Source organism: Microcebus murinus, chromosome 8 (genome assembly GCF_040939455.1).
Source record: "Microcebus murinus isolate Inina chromosome 8, M.murinus_Inina_mat1.0, whole genome shotgun sequence".
Classification (NCBI taxonomy): Eukaryota; Metazoa; Chordata; class Mammalia; order Primates; family Cheirogaleidae; genus Microcebus; species Microcebus murinus.
The window spans coordinates 26,330,001-26,353,762 of NC_134111.1; the positions used below are offsets into that span (position 1 = coordinate 26,330,001).

The 23,762-nt window shown below is 36.3% G+C and overlaps 1 protein-coding gene across 1 annotated transcript in view; it reads right to left on the minus strand.

Annotated features, from left to right (window-relative positions):
• QTMAN (queuosine-tRNA mannosyltransferase) overlaps positions 1-23,762 on the minus strand; it is a 361,975-nt gene that overhangs the window by 16,567 nt on the left and 321,646 nt on the right. The window contains 1 exon segment of the mRNA XM_012744761.3: positions 11,404-11,513. Coding sequence (XP_012600215.2) covers positions 11,404-11,513 — 110 coding nt within the window.

Genomic DNA, 23,762 nt, shown 5'->3' on the forward strand with positions numbered 1-23,762 from the left:
AGGTAATGACAGGATCAAAAACACACACCATGGTGGCTGGCCTAATTCAATGGTTCTCAACTGCCTGCAGATGGGGGTTGAGTTAGATTGAGAATGCAAACAGACATCAGAATGGTGAGGAATAAGATGGGTTTTGAAAAAGTATAATTATCATAACTTACTATTTTCATAATAAAAATTTTAGAAAGTGTCACTCTGTGAAATCCCCTTGGGAGTGGGTATATGCACCCCATTTTAAGAATTGAGAAACCCTAATCTCCAAGGTCCCTTCTGGTTCTAACTTCTTTTGGATGACTTTATTTTATGGGTGAGTAAAGTAAGGCTGAGAGGGGCAACATGGCTAATCAGTGGCAGAGCTGGAACTAGACCCTGAGCCTTATAAATTCCAGGATAGTGTGCATTCCACCGCAGCATATAACCGTGATGGTTTCCATTTTACAAATGTAACAATTTAGGCAAGGAGAGATATAGCTGGAAAAGCTGACTAGTTGGATCCAGATATTCACTCTCTGTTGTGCTGCTTTCTGTCACAGATTCCTGCTCTGATAGGCATTCAGGAAATAGGAATGTTAAAACAGGCAGGCCTTCCACCACAGTTCTTTATTGGGGCAAATATTATCTTGACCATACCACACTCCAAATCAGGATCATGTACAACTATAGAAATTCAAAGCCACGTATAGCAGCTACATTCTAAGATTTCCTATCAACCCTAACTCATATATGCATTTAAAAGCTTTCAAAACTAGAGTCTGTTCTCAAATTCGTCTTGATCTTTTCCATTAATTGATTTATTTCCTTGTGTCCTTCCCAAGGGCACATTTCTCATAAAAAAAACTTTGAGGACAGTTTATGAAAATGAAAGAGCATTTTTTTCCCCAGTAATGTTTTCATAGTTATAACTTTTGAGAACAATTTCTTGAGAGATGTTTTGGGAGTTGTATTCTGGAACATATTATCTTCATGGTCTTTTCCCAGTAGGATGGATAAATAATCTTGCCTTAAGAGTTGCATGGAATCTTCTGGTTTCAGTAGAAATGATAAATATTCCACTTACAGAAGCTGCAGGAGTAGACTTTATGCTGGGAGATGGCACGCCTGGGAGTGACCATAAGAAAAAGACTGATTCTCACAGGACACACTGAGGAATAAGAGTTGAGTTATCAGCAGTTACTCAGGATCCTCCTGAACATTTGGGAGGGAAGGGCATCAGGAGAAAAAGGGAAGGAGAGCTTCACAGGCACTGAATGGGAACCTTGCCCTTGTCAGGGTATCAGTGAAAACTGGGCCAGGGTAGCTTGGCCTTCTAACTAGGAGTGCTGCTGACTCCTCCATTTCACAAGTTGTACTCTTCACCTACAGTGTGTCTTTCTGGTCAGTTACACTATGGTCCCATTATATCAGCCAAGTGACAAGTGATCATCATGCAGCATGACACGTGCTTTGCAACTGATGGAATGGATATGGGTGCTATGAAGCAATAAGGAAGGGAAAGGAAACAGAAGGTATAAGACAAGAAGCAACATTAGAGTTGGAATTTTGCCAGGTGGAGGAAGGGTATGAGTGTGTTTATGTTGGGGAGAGAGGGGAGAGGAGTTTAAGAAACAAATAACAAAAGACAAGGAGGGAGTAACAGCACAGATGTATTTCAGAAATGGCAAAGAGAACCGGAATTCATGAGGAACTAGGCTGGGGTCGGATTTTGAAGAGCCTCACTTGCTACAAAGGAAATTTAAGTTCATCCTGCAGAAAATCTATGAGATGGATACTTATTGTTATACTATGATGATTCTCTTCTTAGATGCTCTGGATTTAGAAATGACCCTGATAATGGTAGATTGGAGGAATTGAATATCAGTGTTCCAAATTTAGGAGACCAATCTGAAGCCTTTGTAGGAGTCAAAGTCCCAGGAGATAAGGGCAAGAACAAGAATGAGGCGACAGAAACAGAGTGAGGCACAGGATCAAGAAAGAATAGGATCTGAGTGACCTGCTGACTCTGGGATAGTAGAGAAGGGAATGAGGCAAGGATAACTTTTGTCTTCTGTTTTTCTTCCTGGAATTATTTCCACAGCACAGTCTCTGGTATGAAATCACTGAGTCAAACAAAGGGTACAGCAATTCATATGGCTCAGGAAAAATAATTTACATTGCCATCACCATACATGTACATGTTGCCCCCACAGGTTGGCTAGTCTTAGTTACAACATGTTTTTATTTTTATTGCTTTGGTCAATGCAACTGCTCTCTCCTATTAACAAATTCTTTGTATTTACCTGTATTCCATTACTGGTAACATTAAAGTTTTTTTTCCCTAAAATTTGCTTTAGTATTTATTTTTTCTGATGTCATCATCTCTTTTGCTTATTAGCTGTGTGACCTTGGGCAAGTTACTTAACTAAAGCCTTAATATCCTCACCCATACTACATAAGGGAGAGTAGTTATACTCACTGAAGGGACTGTCGTGCTATAAAATAAGATACCAGAGTAAAAGCCTAGCCCTGGCTTGGCACAGAGTAAGAATTTAGTAAATTATTGTACTTACGATAGTGTTGATACTGCTGTAAACCTTTACCTATAATATATATTTAGAATATATGTTTCATTTCTTATATGTCCATATATATTCATATAAGAAATGAAGCATACATTCTCTTTATATTTATATTTTAAACATATATATATAAATTAATTTTTTGTGTGTTTATATAAGTTATTTATTTTACTCCATTTCTTATTTCCACTAAAAATATTATATTTTTGAGCTGGGATAAGTATATTATTAAATTTTGTTATCCTAAGTTTGTCAGATATTATATATATATATATATATATATCACAGTTGGGTTTATTTCTGAATTCTTCATTTCTGTCCATTTTTCTACTTTCATGTTTTTGACTCTGTAATGCATGCCTTTACAAGTTATCATCTCATACCTGTTCTGAATCTGGTACCACATGTTTTCCTTCATGGTTCCTTTGTAAGTGATTTTTTTGATAGTTTGCTCATTCATTTATTTATTTTGTTTGCAGTTTAGAACCCCTTTGTGAAGATACATAAAGCAAAATTCTGGTATCTTAATTGGAACCTTGTTAAATTCATAAATTATCTTAAGAGATAAAGTCATTTCTACTATAGGATTTATTCTTTTGTCAAGAGCTTACATGTCTATGTTTATTTGAATCTTCCTTACTTTTCCCATTATGTTCTGTTGTTTACTTTATTTGAGCAAAGTACTGGGAGACTTAGCTATAACTTGGGGATGTTAATACTTGTTTGATCATCTAAATCACTACATTGCTGTTAGGGTTGCTCATAAGCATTATGAAATGTATACAGAATTATTTAAAATGTTATAATATAAACAAGAGTATATTACAATAAAATGCAATTATATAAACAATTTTGTTTCCCAATCAGTAAGATTCTAGAGGGAAGGAACCATGTCTTCTTCTTATGATAGCCACAGTACTTCACATGGGCCAGACTATAACAGAAACTCAATAAATAATTCTATGTTAGGGGAATGAATAGTGATAAAATTAAAAAAAAAATTACAAGGAAAAGGAATAGGTTTAGGGAATAGTATGGTTTGGAAAGAATGAGTTCATTTAATCTTACTTCACCTCAATATAATCTCATAATTCAATATTGATAATATATTAATAGATTTCCTTCTGCTGAGCTCTTTTTTGTAGCAAAATTTTAAACCTTTATATTACTGAGATACAAGTTATTTGTGTCCTTCAGCCTTTCTAGTATTTCCCGCTTAGTGTAGCTACTCTGCTGAAAATGAGATAGTAGCTGGGAGTTTAGTGAAGGAGGAGATGGGAGGGGAGGGAAACGTTATATAATTATCCAACATTTGACTCCAGAGCTAAGAATCAGAAATATGCCAAGATCACAGTAATAACCATTGTCATGCCAGATACTAACCAGAAGCTTTTCACATACTGTTCTTAACCTCAAATTAAAGGTGAACCAGAAAGACTTCTATCTGCCAAAACCATAGTTCAGATTTTAGTTTCCTTGCAACCTTTTCTGGCTGCCCTGATGTCTAAAGCTAAAACCCCTCCCACCATGTCTGCAGTATGGAAAGAGCAACCCTCATGTAAGGCTTTGATTGTTTGCAGAAAAGAATACTTTGTTTATAATTACCGTTTGTGGGACATTATTAAGTATACAAAACACATTCCATTGATTTGATATTTCAAGTACTTTGCTTTTTTTCCCCCCCTTCTTTTAAGCATCTCAAGGGCTAACAATGTGACCTTATCATGAGAACTGGCCAAAACTCAAATATTTGCATTGAGGAGCTTCTAGGCTTTTTGGTTCATTTGTAACATGGAGTCTTATGCAGATGCTTTATGTAGCAGAATGACCTTTTAATATTCTGAATAAAAATAAAATGAACTTTTAAGGTATAGCATCATTAATGTCTCCTTTAGATCCTAAATACATTAAAAGCTCACTCCATATACAAACTCTGAAGGGAAGTCAGTCCATGAGTCTTATACTAAAATCTGCATAGTAGTTTAGAAAGCACTTTCCCTCAAATAATCTAATTGTGCTGAAATCCTCATTATAACTCACTGAAGTGGATAGGGCAGGTGGTTTTATTATCATTTCCCTTACCCATCTCCTCCTTTTTAGTGCATGGATGGATTAGCTGAGGTTAACCTAGAAAGCTACAGGACCCAGTCTTAAACCTGGTTTGCTGACTTTAATTCCTACAAATCAGAATTTCTCAATCTGCATACTGTTGACATTTTAAATTGGATAATTCTTTCTTGTGGAGGCTGTCCTGTGCATTGTAGGATGCTTAGCAGCACCCCTGGCTTCTACCTACTAGATGCCAGGAACGCCATCCCCTTGCCCAACAATTGTGACAAGGAAAAATGTCTATGAATATTGCCAAACGTCCCCAGGGGGAAGGTGGGGGAACCACCCCAGCTGACAACCACTAGAAGCTTTTCAAAATGCCAAGTCACATGTAAGTGATAATGAACTCCATTTCCACAGAGACCCCTCTACTTCATATCTGCTCAGCCCTACAGGACACAGTTGCTAGATACATCTTCAGATACCAGCTGGATTGCTTCCAGCAAGAAGACTGCAGGCAATATAGTAGTCCCCCTAATCCATGGGGGATATGTTCCAAGACCCCCACTAGATGCCTGAAATTGTAAATAGTACTGAACCTTATACATACAATGTTTTTTCCTCCATGTAGGATACACTGTGAATGTTTGTCCTCTCTGAAACTCATGTTGAAACTTAATCCCCAATGTACCAGTATTAAGTGATGGGAGTCTTTAAGAGGTGATGCATGGGTTAATGGATTAATAGGTTATTTTGGAGTGGGTTCGTTATCAGGAGAGTGAGTCTGTCATAAGAGCCAATACCACGAGATGCCCTGCACTGCCTCAGGACTCGCAGAGAGTCCCCATCAGCAACAAGGCCCTTGCCTACAGGGTGTTGGAGCCAGAAGAGTTTTGTCATACAGGACAATACTGAATTAAGATGAGTAATCAGGCAGCCCAAAAGAAAGGAGTTTTCCTTTTCAATAAAGCATCCTCAAGCCTTCAAAAAAAAGGCCTTTCCCAGATGCAGAACCTAGACCTTGGACCTTCCAGCCTTCAGAACTGTATGAAATAAATGTCTTTTCTTTTAAATTACCCAGTCTAAGGTATTTAATGATAGCAACATAAAATAGACTAAGACAACACACATACAAGGGCTGTCCCGAAAGTATCAAGCCATGCAATATGAAAAATTATGAAAATTATGGCTGGATACTTTTCCGACAGCCCTCATACCTAGGATAAACTTTAATTTATAAATTAGCTACAGTCAGAGATTAACAACCTAGAATAAACTTTAATTTATAAATTAGTTACAGTAAGAGATTAATAACCATAACTAATAATAAAATATAATAATTATAACAATATACTGTAATATAAGTTATGTGCAATGTTCTCTTTCTTTCTCAGAATATCTTGTTGTATTATACTTGCTTCTCTTTGGGCTACATTTGACCATGGCAAATTGAAACCATGGAAAGCAAAATCGTGGATGGGGGAGTCTCTCTGTGAGCTTTGGGCCTCTAATGACAATAATGAGTAGAACACTCCTGCTCATCTGCAGTAAACACAGAATATGAACAAGAAATGAATCTTATGTGTTTTAAGCCACTGAGATTTTAAGATTATCTGTTACCTTAGCATAACCCAGCTTACCCTGACATAAGAACTCAAAGATGAAGAACAAAAAGATTACACTAAATTAAGATCATCTATATTAAAACAGAAAATATGATATAAAACCACTTACACTTGCTTAGTCTCAGGGTCTGTCCTGAAAACTTCTCTATTTTCATTCTCTTTCTAGTATTCAAAAATTGTTTCAATGTGGGTTTCTATATACCTGATAAGGTATGTAAATTGTGCTATTCTATTATGCCAAACTCATTTTTTCATTCATTCAAATAATAGTTATTGAACACTAAATATGTACCAAGTGTTATTTGGGATATCTTTTTCATTTCACATTGCTTTGGACGCCTTTCTTGTGACGAACATAAACAGAAGAAAGAAGAGGGAATTCACTTTACCATCTAAGGGAGGGAGATAGTTAGGAAATGAACTTGAGGGTGTGTGTGTGTGTGTGTGTGTGTGTGTATTTAACTTTCCATTTACAAAGAGAAAATGGAGATGATTTTCAGAGAAAATGGAAATGATTTCACACGAGTGGCTAGAAATTTCCCCCTAATATCATCTCCTGCTTTCTTACATGTAAAATAGGGATGATTTCAGAGATTTCCAATAGAGCACAGGCTCAGCATTAGCCCCGGAGGTGGAGTGACGAGGTTTCATTTGTGGCTTCTTAATTGACTGGCTGGGTGGTTTCAGGCAAGTGACTGAACCTCCCTGTGCCTTATTTTTCTGTTTTAAATGGTAATTCCAACAGTGGTGAACTCATTGTATTGTAAAGAGACTAAGTAAGGCGATGCATAAAAGGCTTAGAACAGTGCCTGGCACATGCTAAGTGCTCAAGAAATGTCAGTTCCAGCATTTTTAAGGAATGTTCTAGTAAGTGATGGATAAAACACTGAAGTGGGACTAAAAGTTCCAAATGTCACAGAACATGCCTACTTTATTCACCCTTTCATCCTAAATGTTTAGCACAGTGCTTGGTACAAAGAAGGTATTTAGAAAACCTTTAGCAAACAAACACAGCACTGATGAGGGATGAGAAGAACCAACTCCCAGGTTTACTCCTATCCTCACCACTGCCTACTTCCTGTTCACCCACTGTGCCCAGCTCAGAGGCTCTGTGAAAGTCATTGACTCTCTAGATATCTGTCCTCTTTTGTAAAATGAGGGGATGATACAAAAGAGCTATAAAGTATACAGCCATAAAGTATAACTGATAATCTGAATTCTAATGCACTTTCCAAAAAAAAAAGATGATAAAAACCTTATAACATAATTTTTACTTGAAAATAATCAACAGCATGGAGACTCTACAAAGTTGCTGTATTATAGTTTTAGAATTTTCAAAAGAAATTTAATACTGACTGCTTGCTTCATCAAAAAGGGCAGTGAAACTTGCCGGCGCTAACGCTATCACTCAGTGGTGGCTACTTTTCCTCAAGACTTCTGCAGAGAGGGAAAGAGAATGAAGCTGGATAAAGAGCAATTAATGGTCCTGTTGTCATATATTAAACTTTTCTTGGTTTTCCATTCTATCTAGGCTTGTATGTGAAAGAGAAAAGCTTGACTCACAGGCAAAATAATCAAAGTGACTTAAGCTTTCAGACTCAGTTCCTCTGCCCATAAAATGGGATAATAATGCCTACTTAATCAGGATTGTCATGAATATTACATGAAATAACCATGGAAAGGACCAGGAAAGAAGCAAACTTTCAATTAAAAGCGTAAGAATAATCATTATTACAGTTACTTACAAGAAAACTACTTCCCTATAAATGTTAACAGTGTTGAGTACAATTCTTTTGGCTGGTATCACATGGTATATAAGTTGGTTTTATGATCTTAGTTTTAGATTTGCTAATATAGTACCAAGAAGAGACAACAGACAAAGAAATGTCTGCCTGCCAGGTGATCCTTTCTGTGGGAGAGCTAGTTAAGGGAACAGGAGTGCTGGATAGTGAATTGGGGGAAAAAATTAATATTTAAAGTTAGAGAGTCAGTTGAATCAGAAAACAAGAGCATGAAAAGGCAGCATAGGCATAGTGGTTGAAGCACTACCTAGCTGTGTGTGGCCTTACTTAATGTCTCTGTGCCTCAGTTTCTCTACTTGGGAAAAAAATGGAGATAGTAATACTGAACAGGATGGTTTCAAAGAGTTAAAGAGTTAACATTTTTCAACAGCTTAGAACAGATAAAGCAAGTGCAATGTAAGTGTTTGTTAAATAAACCAGAGGGGCTGTAAGAATGGCTGAAGGTACACGGAATGGCCTGTTAGGAAACCTTTGGAGCAGAGAGCAGCAAAGTGGCCTTCCAAAAGCACAACCTGGAAAGTACCAGGCTCATTCATCCATTCATCGCTTGGGCTCTTCCTCTGTGCCAGGTGAGGTGCTGTGGCCGTGAAGAGTTGATTCATATTTGAAATGACAGAGATAGACCCGTGGCTGAAGCAGAAAGGAGCCCCAGCTGAGGCTGAAGTACATAGACATTATGCCATCCCTTCCTGTGGGCTTCTATAGCACTTCCCAAGTATTTCACGGCATCCTAGTTACCTGTTAATTACATATGTGTCTCCCCAGGACAGAGCTCCCTGAGTGGGACACTGAGTCCTGTTCACCGTGGAATCCCCTGTTCACAGTGCTAAGTCTGCACTGAAGTGGAGCCAAAGTGTGCACTAAGACTGGACCTGTCACTGCAGAGCACAAGGTGTATATTGCTCCAAATAGCTCAAGGTCAATGTCTAGGAGAGGAGAGCTGGGAGCCCAAGAATATGACCCTTTGAGTAGAAACCTAGTCTTCTTTGTAGCGGTGGTTTCAAATTACCCAGTGGTAAAAGTGGCTCAGAAGTCTTCTGCGGATGGATTTCCTTGAGACTCTTTTCTCAGTTCATCCACAAATTCTTCAAAGCTGGCACAAACAAAACTGAACTCACCAGCTTTGCAAATGAGCCTAGTTTTCCTTTCCTTCTTTCCCTACAGCCATCCATCTACCAAATTCTTTTCTGTATTTCCCTGGGAACAGCCCTCTCTCACACTAAGCCCTCTGCCACCACTTCACAGAAATCACACTTGGGTTACCACCCCAGGGGCTTACAGAGATTCTGCCTACATATCATTGCAAGATACAGCTTCCTAAAATTAAGTTTCATCACATTTCTTCCCCGCTCAAGATTTCAGCTCCCTAATCCTTATCTTTTTTTTTTTTTTTTTTTGAGACAGAGTTTCGCTTTGTTGCCTAGGCTAGAGTGAGTGCCGTGGCATCAGCCTAGCTCACAGCAACCTCAAACTCCTGGGCTCAAGCGATCCTTCTGTCTCAGCCTCCCAAGTAGCTGGGACTACAGGCATGCGCCACTATGCCCGGCTAATTTTTTCTATATATATTAGTTGGCCAATTAGTTTCTTTCTATTTATAGTAGAGACGGGGTCTCGCTCTTGCTCAGGCTGGTTTCGAACTCCCGACCTTGAGCAATCCACCCGCCTCGGCCTCCCAGAGAGCTAGGATTACAGGCGTGAGCCACCGCGCCCGGCCCCTAATCCTTATCTTTACCTAATCTACTTTGGTTATCAAGATCTTGCATATATCGGCCCCGCCCTACCGGTGTAATGTACATAGCAACTTACTAAGATCTGCGAGTAGGATCTTCTGTTCTGTTTAGATGAGTGACCTCACAGCACTAATCATTGAAGTTTTTCTCTCACTTAAACACAGTATCTAAGATTTTTGCTTCTATGTGCTCTGCCCATGTCGTTTCCCCTTTTGGAATAATTTAATCCTTCTTTTCAGGCTATTCAAGTACGAGCCCTTCAAGTAACAATCTAAGTCACCTGCGTCATGACTAACATATAATTATATTATCTTATGTTTCACTCTTTGTTTCCTATGCATATGCACAAGTGTTCCTTCCTCAACAAAACTACAAATTCCTTGAGGACAGGGAGTTTTTATTATTTTTACTCATTATCTAATAAGTATTCACTTACCTCTAGCATTGTGTCAGGTATTGCACTGGGCTTTGCGGCATAGCAACAAATAAGATAGACACAGTCCCTCTCTTCCTAGCACCCACATTCTAGTACATATGTACATGTATGTGCATGCGTATGTGTGAAATGAAAAAATTACACATATAGTTTGAAACCGAGGTAAGCACCATGAAGACAAAGTACGCAGTGCTCAGAGACCATGACAAAGCTTCATATTGAAAGAAAATGCCCCCAAGATGAGATCAGAAGGATAAAATAGAAACAAACAGGCAAATGTGCAAAGATCTACAGAAGCCAGGTGCCTTAGAGGAACTGAGACAGGTCAGTACCCACAGCTGCAGAGGGCAGGGGAGCCATCTGAGATGAGGCTACTCAGATGCAAGTTGAACACAGTTCCTGACACTGTACTAGACTCAAGAAGTACTTGCTAAGTGAGAGCAAGCTTTAGGAGGTCCTTAGGAGTCATAATGCACAACGGCAAAGGTAATTTTTGAAATTTTATGGCTTGTGTATTTGGTTTTCAAAAAATACTGAACACCCAAAACTTAAAAGATACAAATTCTTAAACACTTATGAAAGGTCTGAGAATGGTCATTTTACTGACCCAAACATGACCAGTGAGGATGAAGGGTAAAGGAAATGACCCTGAAAAGGCTCCACATGGCATTAAGAATGACAAGAGCTGTTACTATCAGTTTCCAACTTTTGTCTTTCTTAAGTTCAATAAAAAAGGTATGGATCAATGATAACTATGATATGGACTGTGGTCCATGCCCCATTACAAGTTAGATGCCAAAATGCTTTACACAGGCCACCTAACAGATGGTAATGTATTCCAGCCATTACCAACGTGAGCAGGATTCAAACCAGTGACCCCAGAGGTGAGAGGTTGTACATCCAATTACAAATTCCCACTTTCCTTAAGTGTTAAGATGCCTAAAGCAATATATTTTATTTACATCAAGATGCATTGTATAAACTATATTTGATAAAAGAGATGACTTCACGTTCTCAACTTAAATCAAAGAATGCTTACTTAAGTATTTTTTTTAATTGAATCAGACTTTAATGCCATCGTATAATCTTTTGGTTAACAGTGCTCATCTTGATTATTCTAACAAAGGGAAACATGGAAATTAATTCGTAAGTTGTAGAGCTTATGTCATCTATAAAAATACACATTAGAAAATTCAAAAGAGGTACCTGGGACGTCTGTGAAGGTTTCTCCAAGGACAGAGACGTGAAAATTGAGTCCTAAGTCCTTAAGATGCATTAATACCTTAAAAAAACTTTCTGGATCTTTATCATGCTCCCTGGAAAGAAACACACAAAATATAACTTGTGTTACTTTAGGGTATGTGTCAGGAAAAGAGGTTTCACTTCTCACGGTATCAAATCTTTTTGTGGTCCATTGGGGGTTAGGGGAGCCTCTGGCATCCAAGCAGAGATTTCTCCCTACAACCTTACATTGTAGTATCAGCAGTGAGTGTTTTCATGACTGCAAACTTCTCTGTTATGATTAAAATCCAGTTTTATTGAGGCTTTAAGGCTTTGTAGCCTTTTATTCAAGGAGAAATCTTCCTTGTTTTTCACATCTTAAGGTTGTACTATAGGTTATAATATGTATCTTATGTACATTTTCCTTTTTTCTAAAATGGTTAATTTTCCACTTAACATATTTTTTTTTTTTAAAAAAGGACAATCTTCAAAGGATGATTCTCTACTGATCATGAGAATGTACCAAAGATGCTTTTCATTTCCATGGGTCTGAATACCTCCCTCTCACATTTACTGAGTCCCTTTGTGCCCACAAGGCACACACAATTTAGGGAGTGAGATTAGAGACCCTCTCACTAATCTCTCATTTTAAATAATTGAATTGAGAATTATAAATACATCAAAAGGGGATAGGTCTGGGTCTATGTCCGCTGAGCATTGACTTAGGAGTGGAGTTATGCAACATATAAAAGAATAATAATAAAGATAATTCTTTCATTTAGTAGAGGCTTTGAAACACATGGATTATTTTGTGTTTGTTTAGCTTGTCACTCTTCTTTGTAAATGACAGAATGAGAGGGTAAAGGACACTAAAATTAAAGAAAAAAATCTACAATTCAACAAATCACATTAAGATGAAATGAGTTTTTTTTTTAACATCCTAAGGTGTGAATATTTCAGTATTTCTTGCATTTAATTACACTGTTTTAAATTATCTTATTTCAGACAGATGTGGACCAGATGTCTTCAAAATATTTGTTTTTTTATTTATAATTCAGAATTTTAACTTCTTTTTTATATTATGTAAAAATAGTTATATATCAGCAATTGAAATTCTCATTTACCAACTAATTATGTAAAATAAATCTGTAAATTGATCAAACTGCTATATGAAATATGAAAATTACATCATTCAGAAAATCTCAAGAAAAATGACATCTGCAACCCTAAATGTGTTAATTCACAATTCAGTCAATATTTTCAGTATCATGAATTAAAACAAATGCATTTTCTAATTAACATTTTAAAACAGCATTTATAATCTTATGAAATTATAAGATCTTATAGAATTAAATTCTATAGCCATTTATTTTAAGCTCTACATCTCTCAGTTTGATTTATTTCAAATACTAAAGAATGCATTGGCAAAATGTTCATCGCTTTTTAAGATGATGTACATTACATACATGTGCCATTGGGAAGTTTTTGGATAGTTTTTATATATACTACTACTGTGGGCAAGAACAAAGATTCAAAACAGTATAAAAGTAAAGAATACACCATATGCTATCTTCAACCATATCAATCAAATAGCTGCCACCTAATCTATAAAATGTTCTTCTAGTCTGATTCTCTTGGAAATGCTAAGATGAAAACAATGGAAACAATATAACAATATATCTTAGAGAGGGAGTAACACTATAGGGAAATCTAGCCACTCAGTTCTCTAAATTTTTCATTTTGAGTTCCAAAAATTTTGGCTATGGATACCCAAGAGACCATCTATTCTAAATATTTTCTGCCTTTTTTTGTGTATCAAAGTAAAAGTAGATGAGATTTTGAGTTGGGAGGAGGCTTAATCGGGTAGAGGCTGTAGTTCTTAAAAGATTCCGATGTGAATATGCTCAAAGCAGCAGGCTCTATAAACTTCTATTTTCAGTGTTTCTATACAAGATAAATGCATCACAATCCTGCTGTATTCTCTAGATATTTCCTATAGGTGAACAAAAGCTTTCATAGTCAAGTCACTTTGCATAAGAACACAAAAGAGATTTGTGTGAATCCCTTTTCTTTTTGTTTAAACCGTAACATATGGCAGAATGTAAGGTGAGATTTTTCTTCCCCAAAATTATCGCTCAGAAAAAGAGGCATTTTAAACTAAAGTTCTTATGAAGTCTCTCATAATACAGGCACTCTCTCAATTACTTTATTTTGAACACAGTACTGTTTAGTTAACATGCATTAGCCTGAAACAATGTTAAGTGATGAGAGTTTCGGCTAGTTTTAGCAGTCATTCACTGGATGGCGCTGGTAAAAACAGAAGCAAAGGAATTTAATACTGAGTAGGTAATTATTTTGGGAGACATGACCTAACAATTCTAAGTGCTGGATGTTGTTGAAAACAAGTATTTTAAAGACCACTAAAAAAAGTAATAGGGTAAGTGGTTACTGGAGATCATAAGTAGTAAGTGGATTTTTATAGCTGGGAAAAAGATTTCCAGTTATGGCATCATACACAGTTTCACAAAGTCCTGTGCACCAAACCACTCAGACTGAATTCCAGATGACAGGTGGTGAAAACAGGCCAGCTGCCTGAGAAGGTGGCACCATTCTGAAGTCAAGAATGTATGGGAGAGGGAGTTGGATCAGAACTGCTTCATGAAACGTAAGAGTGGGGAAAAAGCAATACTAGAAATATTAGCAATAATATATATATATTTATATATAATAAAAGCAATACTAGAAAAAACAATTCTAGAAATATTTCTCATGATATGTGCTTTAAAGTACTATTTATGTCTAAATTAGTAGATTGCATATTATAAGTGTACCCACAATTATTTCATCTGTGTCATTCAAAGTCTAATATTGTCAATTTAGCTGAAAAAATTTCTGCGTTTTCTTTTTAGAAAAATGGAAAATTGCCTAACATTCAATCATTAAAGATGTGCACAAATATTTTGCCACAGCCATATATCAAGGCATGATGATACTCAGTAGCAGAGCTCAATATATTTTCCTGAGTGAGTAACTCATTCTAGACATCCAACTGGTCATCCATGGATGTTACCCCACAACTCAGGATATTAATAAACCCATTTAGCATAATATGTGAATCTATCTTAAATTCTTTTCTAAGAAATCTAATGTGAAACTTTCATATGTATGATTTTAGCGTATAGCATTAAATACATAGGATGGGAGATTTAAAGATAATATACTGAGTGCCCCTTTCTGCTAACAGCTGTCAAGTTTAAACACTCATTTAATAATATACTCAATTCTCACAACCACAGTTATTGGTTTATGGGCTCACTCTTCCGTTCTCATCCATTGCTGTTAGGAATGTAAATTGAGACCATCTTTTAAGGTAGTTCAGTAATGTAAATACTAACTTTTGTCCCAGTAATTCCAATTTAGAAAAGTTATTCTATAAAATATACACATAGAAATTCAGCTACAGTATGTTCATAACAGCATTGTTTATAATGGCAACCATCTGTAAACAACCTAATGGAATGATAAATAAATATATTTTGATACACACATATGATGCAAGATCATGTAGCTATTAAAAATAATGTTGCAGAAATACACTTCTTGAAATGGAAAACTATTCAAAAAATACTATTGGGTAAAAGGGAGATGACAGAGTAATATATACTATATGATCTGTTTTTGTAAGACAAATGGATGTGTGTGTCTAGAAAATTTGGAAGTACACCAAATTGTTAACAGGGATTATCTCTAGGAGTTGTCATAATGCTTCTTTTTTTCCTCATGTTTTCTATCTTTTCTTTAAATATTCTATATAAATCATTTTAATGCTTTTAAGAAACCATCCTTCCTTAATATTCCACCATAAAATTGTATTAGTAGATGTTCTGCTTAACCTTGTAACATTTTCAGTATTTATAGCAGCACAATTCCTCCTTTCCTGAGATCCCTCTACATTTGACAGCTGCCAATCAAGCCAACTTCATTCATCACAAAACATTCCAGAAGATGAGTCAGGGTTCAAGCTTCCCCCAGATTTCCATACTCTTGAGTAGATAAGAATGAAACAGTCTGGCTGGGAATTCGTTTCTTCGCACCCCCACTATGGCAGAAGAGACCAGTGCGGAAATATTTCAAGCTTACTGGAAGCAGTAGATACAGCAAGAACAGCTTTTATTCCCAAATATTATTCAGAACATTTGAAAAGCATAAACTGTTTCCATGTGTTTTTTCTTCCTATATCTGTTCTCTCTCTGTTGCATTTCCATTTAGTTTCTTAGAGCTAAATTTCTTCTTATTCCTCATTTAACATTCATTCAGTAAATATTTATTGAGGATTTCTAAGCTCTCCATACTTGTCACTTATACTGAACTGTTACCCCTTCCTAGATGTACTGAATGCAATCTCTTTAATTTAGATGCTTGCCTTGCTTGGGCAGAAAACTGGCTCTTTACGGATGGTATAGTGTTCCTAGGAGCATTCCACTCTGGATTGACAGCTCCACGAAGGAAGGATAAATGATATCTGTTTTGTACTCCAGAGCCTAGATGAGTAGTGATAAACATTACTTGTTTTCATCAATATCCAGTTCTTGTCTCTTTCTGGGCACACAGAAAACTCCACATTCATGCCCTTGCAGCAGGCCACAGGAAAAGTTCCAGTCAATGAATTGATGTGTGTCACCTTCAGACAGAAGTACCTAGCAGCCGTTCTGGATAGCTCTTTCTCTACTGTGGTGAACTTTGCAGAGGCCTTGTGTTAAGATGGTTAGGTGAACCGAGTAAAGCAATCTCGGTTGCCTCATGGAGGAGAGCTTCTGTGAATGTCATGGAGGGATCACAGAGTTGCAGACAGACAGAAGCAAGGGATCCTTCAGCAGTGGCCCATGAGGAAAATAGGAGACAGAGAATCTTGAACTGCTTGAGACTTCTATCATCATATTGAAATGGGCCATCACACAGAAATTAAATTGTAGAAGAATAAAATTCTAATTTATGCATATCAGGGTTTCATGCCATCTGCACATTCAAATTCTCATCTTTCTTTTTATTTTCTTTTTGTATACCCTGCACACAAGCCAATCATCTTTTTGTTTAAGAGCAGTGGGAGAGAGAACTTTCAAAATTCAAAATCTTTGAGCACTGTAGATCTTCCACTTCTCTTTTTTTCAGATATCTGTGTGTCACAGTTGGTTTCCTTCTTGAAGCATGTGATCCCACTCTTATTCCACAATTCTTCATTTATGTGTTTGGCATTTTCAAGTTATCCTCTTACCTGACGATATTTATTGACAAAGTTTTCAATTACAATGTACTGTTTCTAGGTGACTTTTTACAGATCATTACTCCTTAGAACATTAGCTATGTCTCTCTTTCCTTATCTCCTGGGTTTTTCCTCCAATTTTGTCACTTCCATTCTCCTGGAGGATGAAGGTGCTTGCTAACAATGCTAGTTTCCACCTCTGCCCTTAGCCATTCTCATGCTTCTGATGTTCTTGCCTACTTTTGATAATGCTGACCATACTCTTCTTTCCTAGAAAGGATCCTTGCCTGGTTTCCATATACTGTGTTATGATTACAATCTAATGACTTTCTCCCCAATTAAATCTTCCCACTCCTTCCATCCTGAAGGCCACCCAGTTAAAACCATATTCAACAAATCATTTTTCCCACTAGGTCTCACAACATGATTTTCTTCTAAATTTCTCCGCTGCTAAAAGCTTAGACTTCCCAGGTTATTTCTCTCCAACAATGATTTCCACTCTTGCTGGATATTGTATACAGTAATTTTTATTTAGCTGTCTAAATCGCCAATGAATTCTCTTTCTCTGCAACTCTGGCCAGGAAGCCCTTACACATCCATGCCTCAAAGAACTGGTGGGCCATGAAGTGTCTTCATTAAGATAAATGGGGTCTTTCCCACCCCTGGGATGGATGTTACTTAAGCAGCAGCCATCATCCCACATAATTTTAAAACATCATAATGTATGTAATTACTTCCTCTCAGATTTGGCAGGGTCTATGGAATTAAACCCTTTCCTCTCCCCAATTCATTACTAAGTCTTTCTATGGAAAGAAAGTAGACTTAAAAAAAAAAGGGAACTGAACTTCAAGGACCCATGAGATAAAAACAGAAGATCCAAGACTTGTATTATCAGAGTTCAGAAGGAGATTTTATTATTTTGATAACTTCATGTGAATCCATAATTATTCAATTAAAAACTTCAATTATAAAAAATGCATGCCATTGTAATAAAATGCATGCCATCCTAATAAAATCCAAGTCATTCAGAAATAAAGTAAGCATGAAAAGCCCCCATTTCTCACCTCTCCTGATCCCACTCCTCAGATATAAGCACTACCAACAACTATTTGGTGAGTTTTCAGACCTTACTCACCATATAGATTTGAGTGAGCATATTTTTACGTAGATCTTCCTCATTTTATAAATATGAGAAAAATATCAGTCATTTTTTCCCTTTGCATTTTCACTAAATACATAATAGACCATCTGTTTATATCAGTGTATGTGGATATCTCATTTTAAATGGTTATATAATATTTCATAATTTTATATAAAGTAATTCCCCTATTAATGGACATTTCAATTGTTTCTAAATTTTTGATGTTTCAAACAGTAGTAAAACTGACATCTACTTCTCCTCGTAACATTCAAATTTTTCTTTTTCTTGTCTTTCCTCTTATAAATGCGGCCATTCCAAATCTCTTAATCAAGACCCTTTTTCTCCAATCCTACCATGTTCATCCTCCTTTTGGAACAAACTTACTTTCAAAGTTTTACCTACTCACTTCTGCTATATGTAATAAGTTCCAGAACAGCAGGAAGTCATGCCTTTGTTTATTTACTCTTGTAGTCCCCTGCCTTTGTGTCATAATGTCTGGCACAAAGAGTAAAAAAGTACTAAATTACATTGAATCTAAATCTAGATCAATTCCCTAAGAATCTAATCGTTTTATTCCCTCCTACTGTACCGTATTTTACTATTTATAAAACCAGATGAATATATAGAATCCTTACTAGACACCGATGACAACTCTTGTGTAACACTTAAAAACTAAACTGCCATCCCTAATCTACTTATTGCCAACCTAGCCATTTCTTCTTTCACAAATAATTTAACATTTGTTTGCTTACCTCCATTTTTATAATACAATGTCATGACCCCATACCTTGAGAACAACACTGAGCTTCAGTCTCTACCTCTACCAACTGAGCTTCCAAAAAACTATTATCATTTTCAACATGATTTTCCTCAGAAATTTCTTCTCTGAAATGTACATTAACTAGAAACCGTTAAATTGAAATTAAGCCATACTATCCAACATTCAAGTATTTCCATCATTCTCATCCTCTCCCTCTCTCTCTGCTGTTTTCAATTCATGCTCTTTTGCCTACAGTTCTCGTGTCTGGAACACATACTCTTCTCTGCTCCCTGTCCACTGCTTCCTCTGGTGACTAAATTTATTGTTACTTGCAGTCATTCCTGAGAAATCCCATCTCACTCTGATTCACTCCTGCACTAATATTCATATACTACTGAGGATTTCATGAATGTGTTCTTTTGTATTATTTCATATTTATTTGTATGCTGTTCCCTTATAGTTAGTCTGAAAGCCCCACACATCAGAGAAATCCTTTGACTCCAGAAGTTGGCAGGTACTCAAAATACGACTTTAGAATGAATGAATGAATGATGGTTCCATCCTGGCTGAATAGTTATATTTTTAAAACTATGGTAGGATAGGTCTATGAAATGACATGAAGAATCATGGTTTTTTTTTTTTTTTAATGGAGAATTAAACATGGTTTGGAATTATTAGATGCCTTTCATTGAAATGGATTTCAAATCTTAATAACAGGTTTTCATATTCAGTTGTGGACATTTTGTCATGTCTAGAAATGACAAGGTCTTCAATCATACGGGAAAGAATCTTAATTTGAAGAGAAAAACCCACTCCTAAACTTATTTCTGATTTAAAAAATGTTAAAATAGAAATGGACAGTAATTAATAAGAAATCCCTCCAAAGGGGAGAAAAATGCTAAAATTCCTGTAAATTTTATGTATGTCTTATTTCTAGATCCATATGAGATTGTTGTGTTTTTTGGCAGATACTGAGATCTCACAGAAGAGATAGTCTCTCTTCCTCTGCAGCAACTGCTAAGCATCCCAGCCTATAATGGCAATGATTGTGGACAAGGGTGAACACAATAGGAAATGTCTGTTCTATAAACACCTGCCCAAAATGACATGTTCTTGTTGCTACACATGTTGCATTTTTTTTTCATTTCATAAACAGTATTAATTATATATCTCTTCTCTGCTCCTACATTCTTTTTTTTTTTTTTTTGAGACAAGGTCTCACTTTGTTGCCCAGGCTAGAGTGAGTGCCGTGGAATCAGCCTAGCTCACAGCAACCTCAAACTCCTGGGCTCAAGCAATCCTTCTGCCTCAACCTCCTGAGTAGCTGGGACTACAGGCATGTGCCACCATGCCCGGCTAATTTTTTCTATATATATTAGTTGGCCAATTAATTTCTTTCTATTTATAGTAGAGACGGGGTCTCGCTCTTGCTCAGGCTGGTTTCAAACTCCTTACCTCGAGCAATCCGCCTGCCTCGGCCTCCCAGAGTGCTAGGATTATAGACGTGAGCCACCGCGCCCGGCCTGCTCCTACATTCTTACAAATGAAATAAATTGTATGACTTTACTTAGTCACTTTCATGATACTATAAAAGAAAAAGTTCAGCCCCAAACCTGGTTACCCCAGTTTTTTGTGGCTTATTATTTCAAGTTATTTAGAACTAATCACATTAAGTTCTGAAGGTAGACTGATTATTTATACAGAAAAATATAAGATATTCTGAATATTGTAATAACATCATATGCTATAAATTAATTATACTGCTTGAGAAAAGGTTCTCCAGAATGAGAAGCCTTGTGGATCAGTCTCAATTAAATATACTTATTGCTAGTAGGTACCAAAACAATTTATTTGTTGCAAGGAATGGATAACAAAGAACGGTCAACTACTTTAGATAGTGTATTTGGTGAGAGATCATTTTAATAAAATTAGTTTGCTTTAGAGGTATACATAAACCCAAAGGAAGAAAAGAAGAAGCTACTGAAATCCAATAATAAATTCATGTATGATTAAAATTTTAAAAGTATGTTTTCATCAAAAGTTTTCTTTATTGAAGTAAAATAGCTTACATGGACAATAAAACCAAGTTGAAAGACAGTTCAAAACCTAGTTCTGATATTCAGTAGCTGAACTCAAGGGTAAACTACCAAACTAGTCTGAGACTTAATTTCCTCATCTGTAACAATCTGGCTAATAAGACTCACTTTGATGAGCTGTTGAGGGGATTAAGTGTAATGACATATGTGAAACAATTTGCAGTGCCTGGTAAACATTAAATACACAATAAAGAATACCTATTATTATTATTATTGTAATTGCTATTATCATCACCCCCACCACCACCATCATCATTTTATTCTTCATTTATAGAACTGGAAACTTAAGAATATTCAAATGAGCTTAAGAGCCACCATTACTGGTTAAAAACTAAAGTTTGCTATACTTTATAATCAGTTATTTATAGTAAACAATGTGTGATTTTTGAGATTTTAATGTTTCCTTGACAGTTACACAAAGAGGCATCTAAAGTGTCAACTATGTTATATATACAAATAACATAGTGAGCACTCAATAAACGATCATTCTTATTTACAGTACAGAGTTACAAATATGATTTAAAGTAAAATTGCTGTTTGTGTATAAAGGCACACATGTCCATAACTGAGTTCTTCTTCTCAGGACTGTGTCCCTAATCCTGTCAAATGCCCCCATTAATCCAGCCACTCAAGCCCAAATCAACCCAGTCACCCTCACATCAATAATCCATCTTTGACCCAACTGCTAATTATCACCCAAATACGTCTTTCTATTCCTGATAGAGTTCAGATGTTTATCATTCCATCCCATGATATTTATAACATCATACCCAATCACCTTCCTATAATAATTACAACTGAGATTGGGGGAGTAAATTGATATTTTCCCCCTTCTCCTCTTTGTTAGGGAGCTATCTGAAAACAAGGAGGACTAGGAATAGAAGTGCAAACGTCATCATTCAGAACAGTAAGATGTCAAAACCCCTAAATCACACAAGAGGTGGAGAAGCTACCAAAGATAATGAAGACCAAATATTTGTGCAGGTGGAAGTAGAGAGAGGACAGATAGAGACACTTGGATTCTCAGACAGAGCTGGCAGAGGTCCTTTTCCAAGGTGAAGGGTACTCCTTGAGTATAAGGCCCCAAATCTGTCCTTAGCAGAAAACATCAATAGGGTTTGTGGGTTAAGAGTTTCCCTGCGCCTGTTTCAGTCTTGAGGAAAAGAGAATGAAGTGCCAAGAAAAGAATCAGACAGTGAAACCATTTTTGCAAGAAGTAATAACCATCGTTTCCAGAAGGATTACACAAGTACATTGGCTGGTACGAGAAATAATTTTCTCCTGACTACATAATTCATTCATGTTGATAAATTAAAATGGTACTGAAAGTTGAATTTGTCGTGTAACATCTTAAAATAAAGGTAACCTTTTAAAAGGTTTTAGAAACCGTTTTTTCTATTTTAGACTAAAATTTCATGAAAGTCCTCTTTTTTGTTTTAAATAATGGAATCTGTATCATATGTTCTAAATAAGAAATTTTACTGAAAGATTCAGTATCACATGTATATTAATTTACAACATGATTTTCTTTTGAAAAAGTCCATACATACCCTAGAGAGCAATATGTGTTTAAGAAGCAGAATTAAGGAATTAATGTTTTTACTTTTTTGGTATAGAGTTTCTTCAGTATGTATTCCAATTATTCTTTACATTTTTATATTTCTTTTTCTTTTTTTTTTTTTTTTTTTGAGACAGAGTCTCACTTTGTTGCCCAGGCTAGAGTGAGTGCCGTGGCGTCAGCCTAGCTCACAGCAACCTCAAACTCCTGGCTCAAGCAATCCTCCTGCCTCAGCCTCCCAAGTAGCTGGGACTACAGGCATTCGCCACCATGCCCGGCTAATTTTTTGTGTATATATTAGTTGGCCAATTAATTTCTTTCTATTTATAGTAGAGACAGGGTCTCGCTCTTGCTCAGGCTGGTTTTGAACTCCTGACCTCGAGCAATCCGCCCACCTCGGCCTCCCAGAGAGCTAGGATTACAGGCGTGAGCCACCGCGCCCGGCCCATTTTTATATTTCTAATATTTCTTGAGAGTTATTTAAACTTAAAAGTTGGTATATATATTATTAGTACATTTTAGATTTGGGAAGTATTAAAATGAGGTATAATTTTAACCACTAAAAGAAAGAGATTAGTGGTTTAATATCTTTGTTGCATTTAAAGTATATATATGTAATAATTGCCTTTTATTGAGTGTTTTCATCTGTAAACTGGGTTCTTAATAAAAAAACCCCACCAATCAGAGGTAATAAATGGGTCTTTGGTTTACTTGAATATCAATTACCTTTAGGAAGGATGCTAGGCAGACCAGTTTTGTATTCAAAATGATTTCTAACAAAACACTGTAGTATGGCTCCAGGGTCCATTTAACTGGTATTATATTTTTTACAGTATATTCTTTAAAATATAAAAATTCAGAACAACAGCAAAATCTCCTTTTGGCCTCAGGACAAGAATATCCTTGTGTAAAGTCAGGATTAATTCAATAAAGGAGAACTGAACACTCTGTGTGCCAGACAGACTTTGTACAAGACACTGGGATGCACATAATTAATGAGAACAGAAGACCTCACCCTCATGAAGTCTAAATTCTAGTCAAGCAGAGGGGCTGTCCGCACTGCCCCCCTATGATTTTAAAGATAAGAAGGAAAGACCATTGTCTACCAAATCTCATCTATTCCTACTAACAATGCCTGAAATGCCTCCAGGCTGAAGCCTTTTCTATATCTTAGTAACACACTTTTAGCAGGTACTTTGTTCTCAGCAGGTTTGTACTAAATATTATTTGGTGGATGGATGGTTAGGTGAATAAGCCACAATTCCCTTTTTGGGTTTCATTCTGGAAAAGTAGGTAAATAAGCAGCCTCTTTTAAACTTTATAACCCCCTGGAGATATACACAGTAAGATATTAGCAAAAATTTATACCTTAGTGTAATTTAATCTAAAAATATATATGTGCATATGTGTGTATCTTACATTCTTTTGGGATTAATGTGTTAAAATATCACCAAGATAATGTTAAAGTTCAGATGGTTACAAGAGGAAGGTCTAGAGGGAAAGATTTTGAAATGTGATGAGTCCACAGG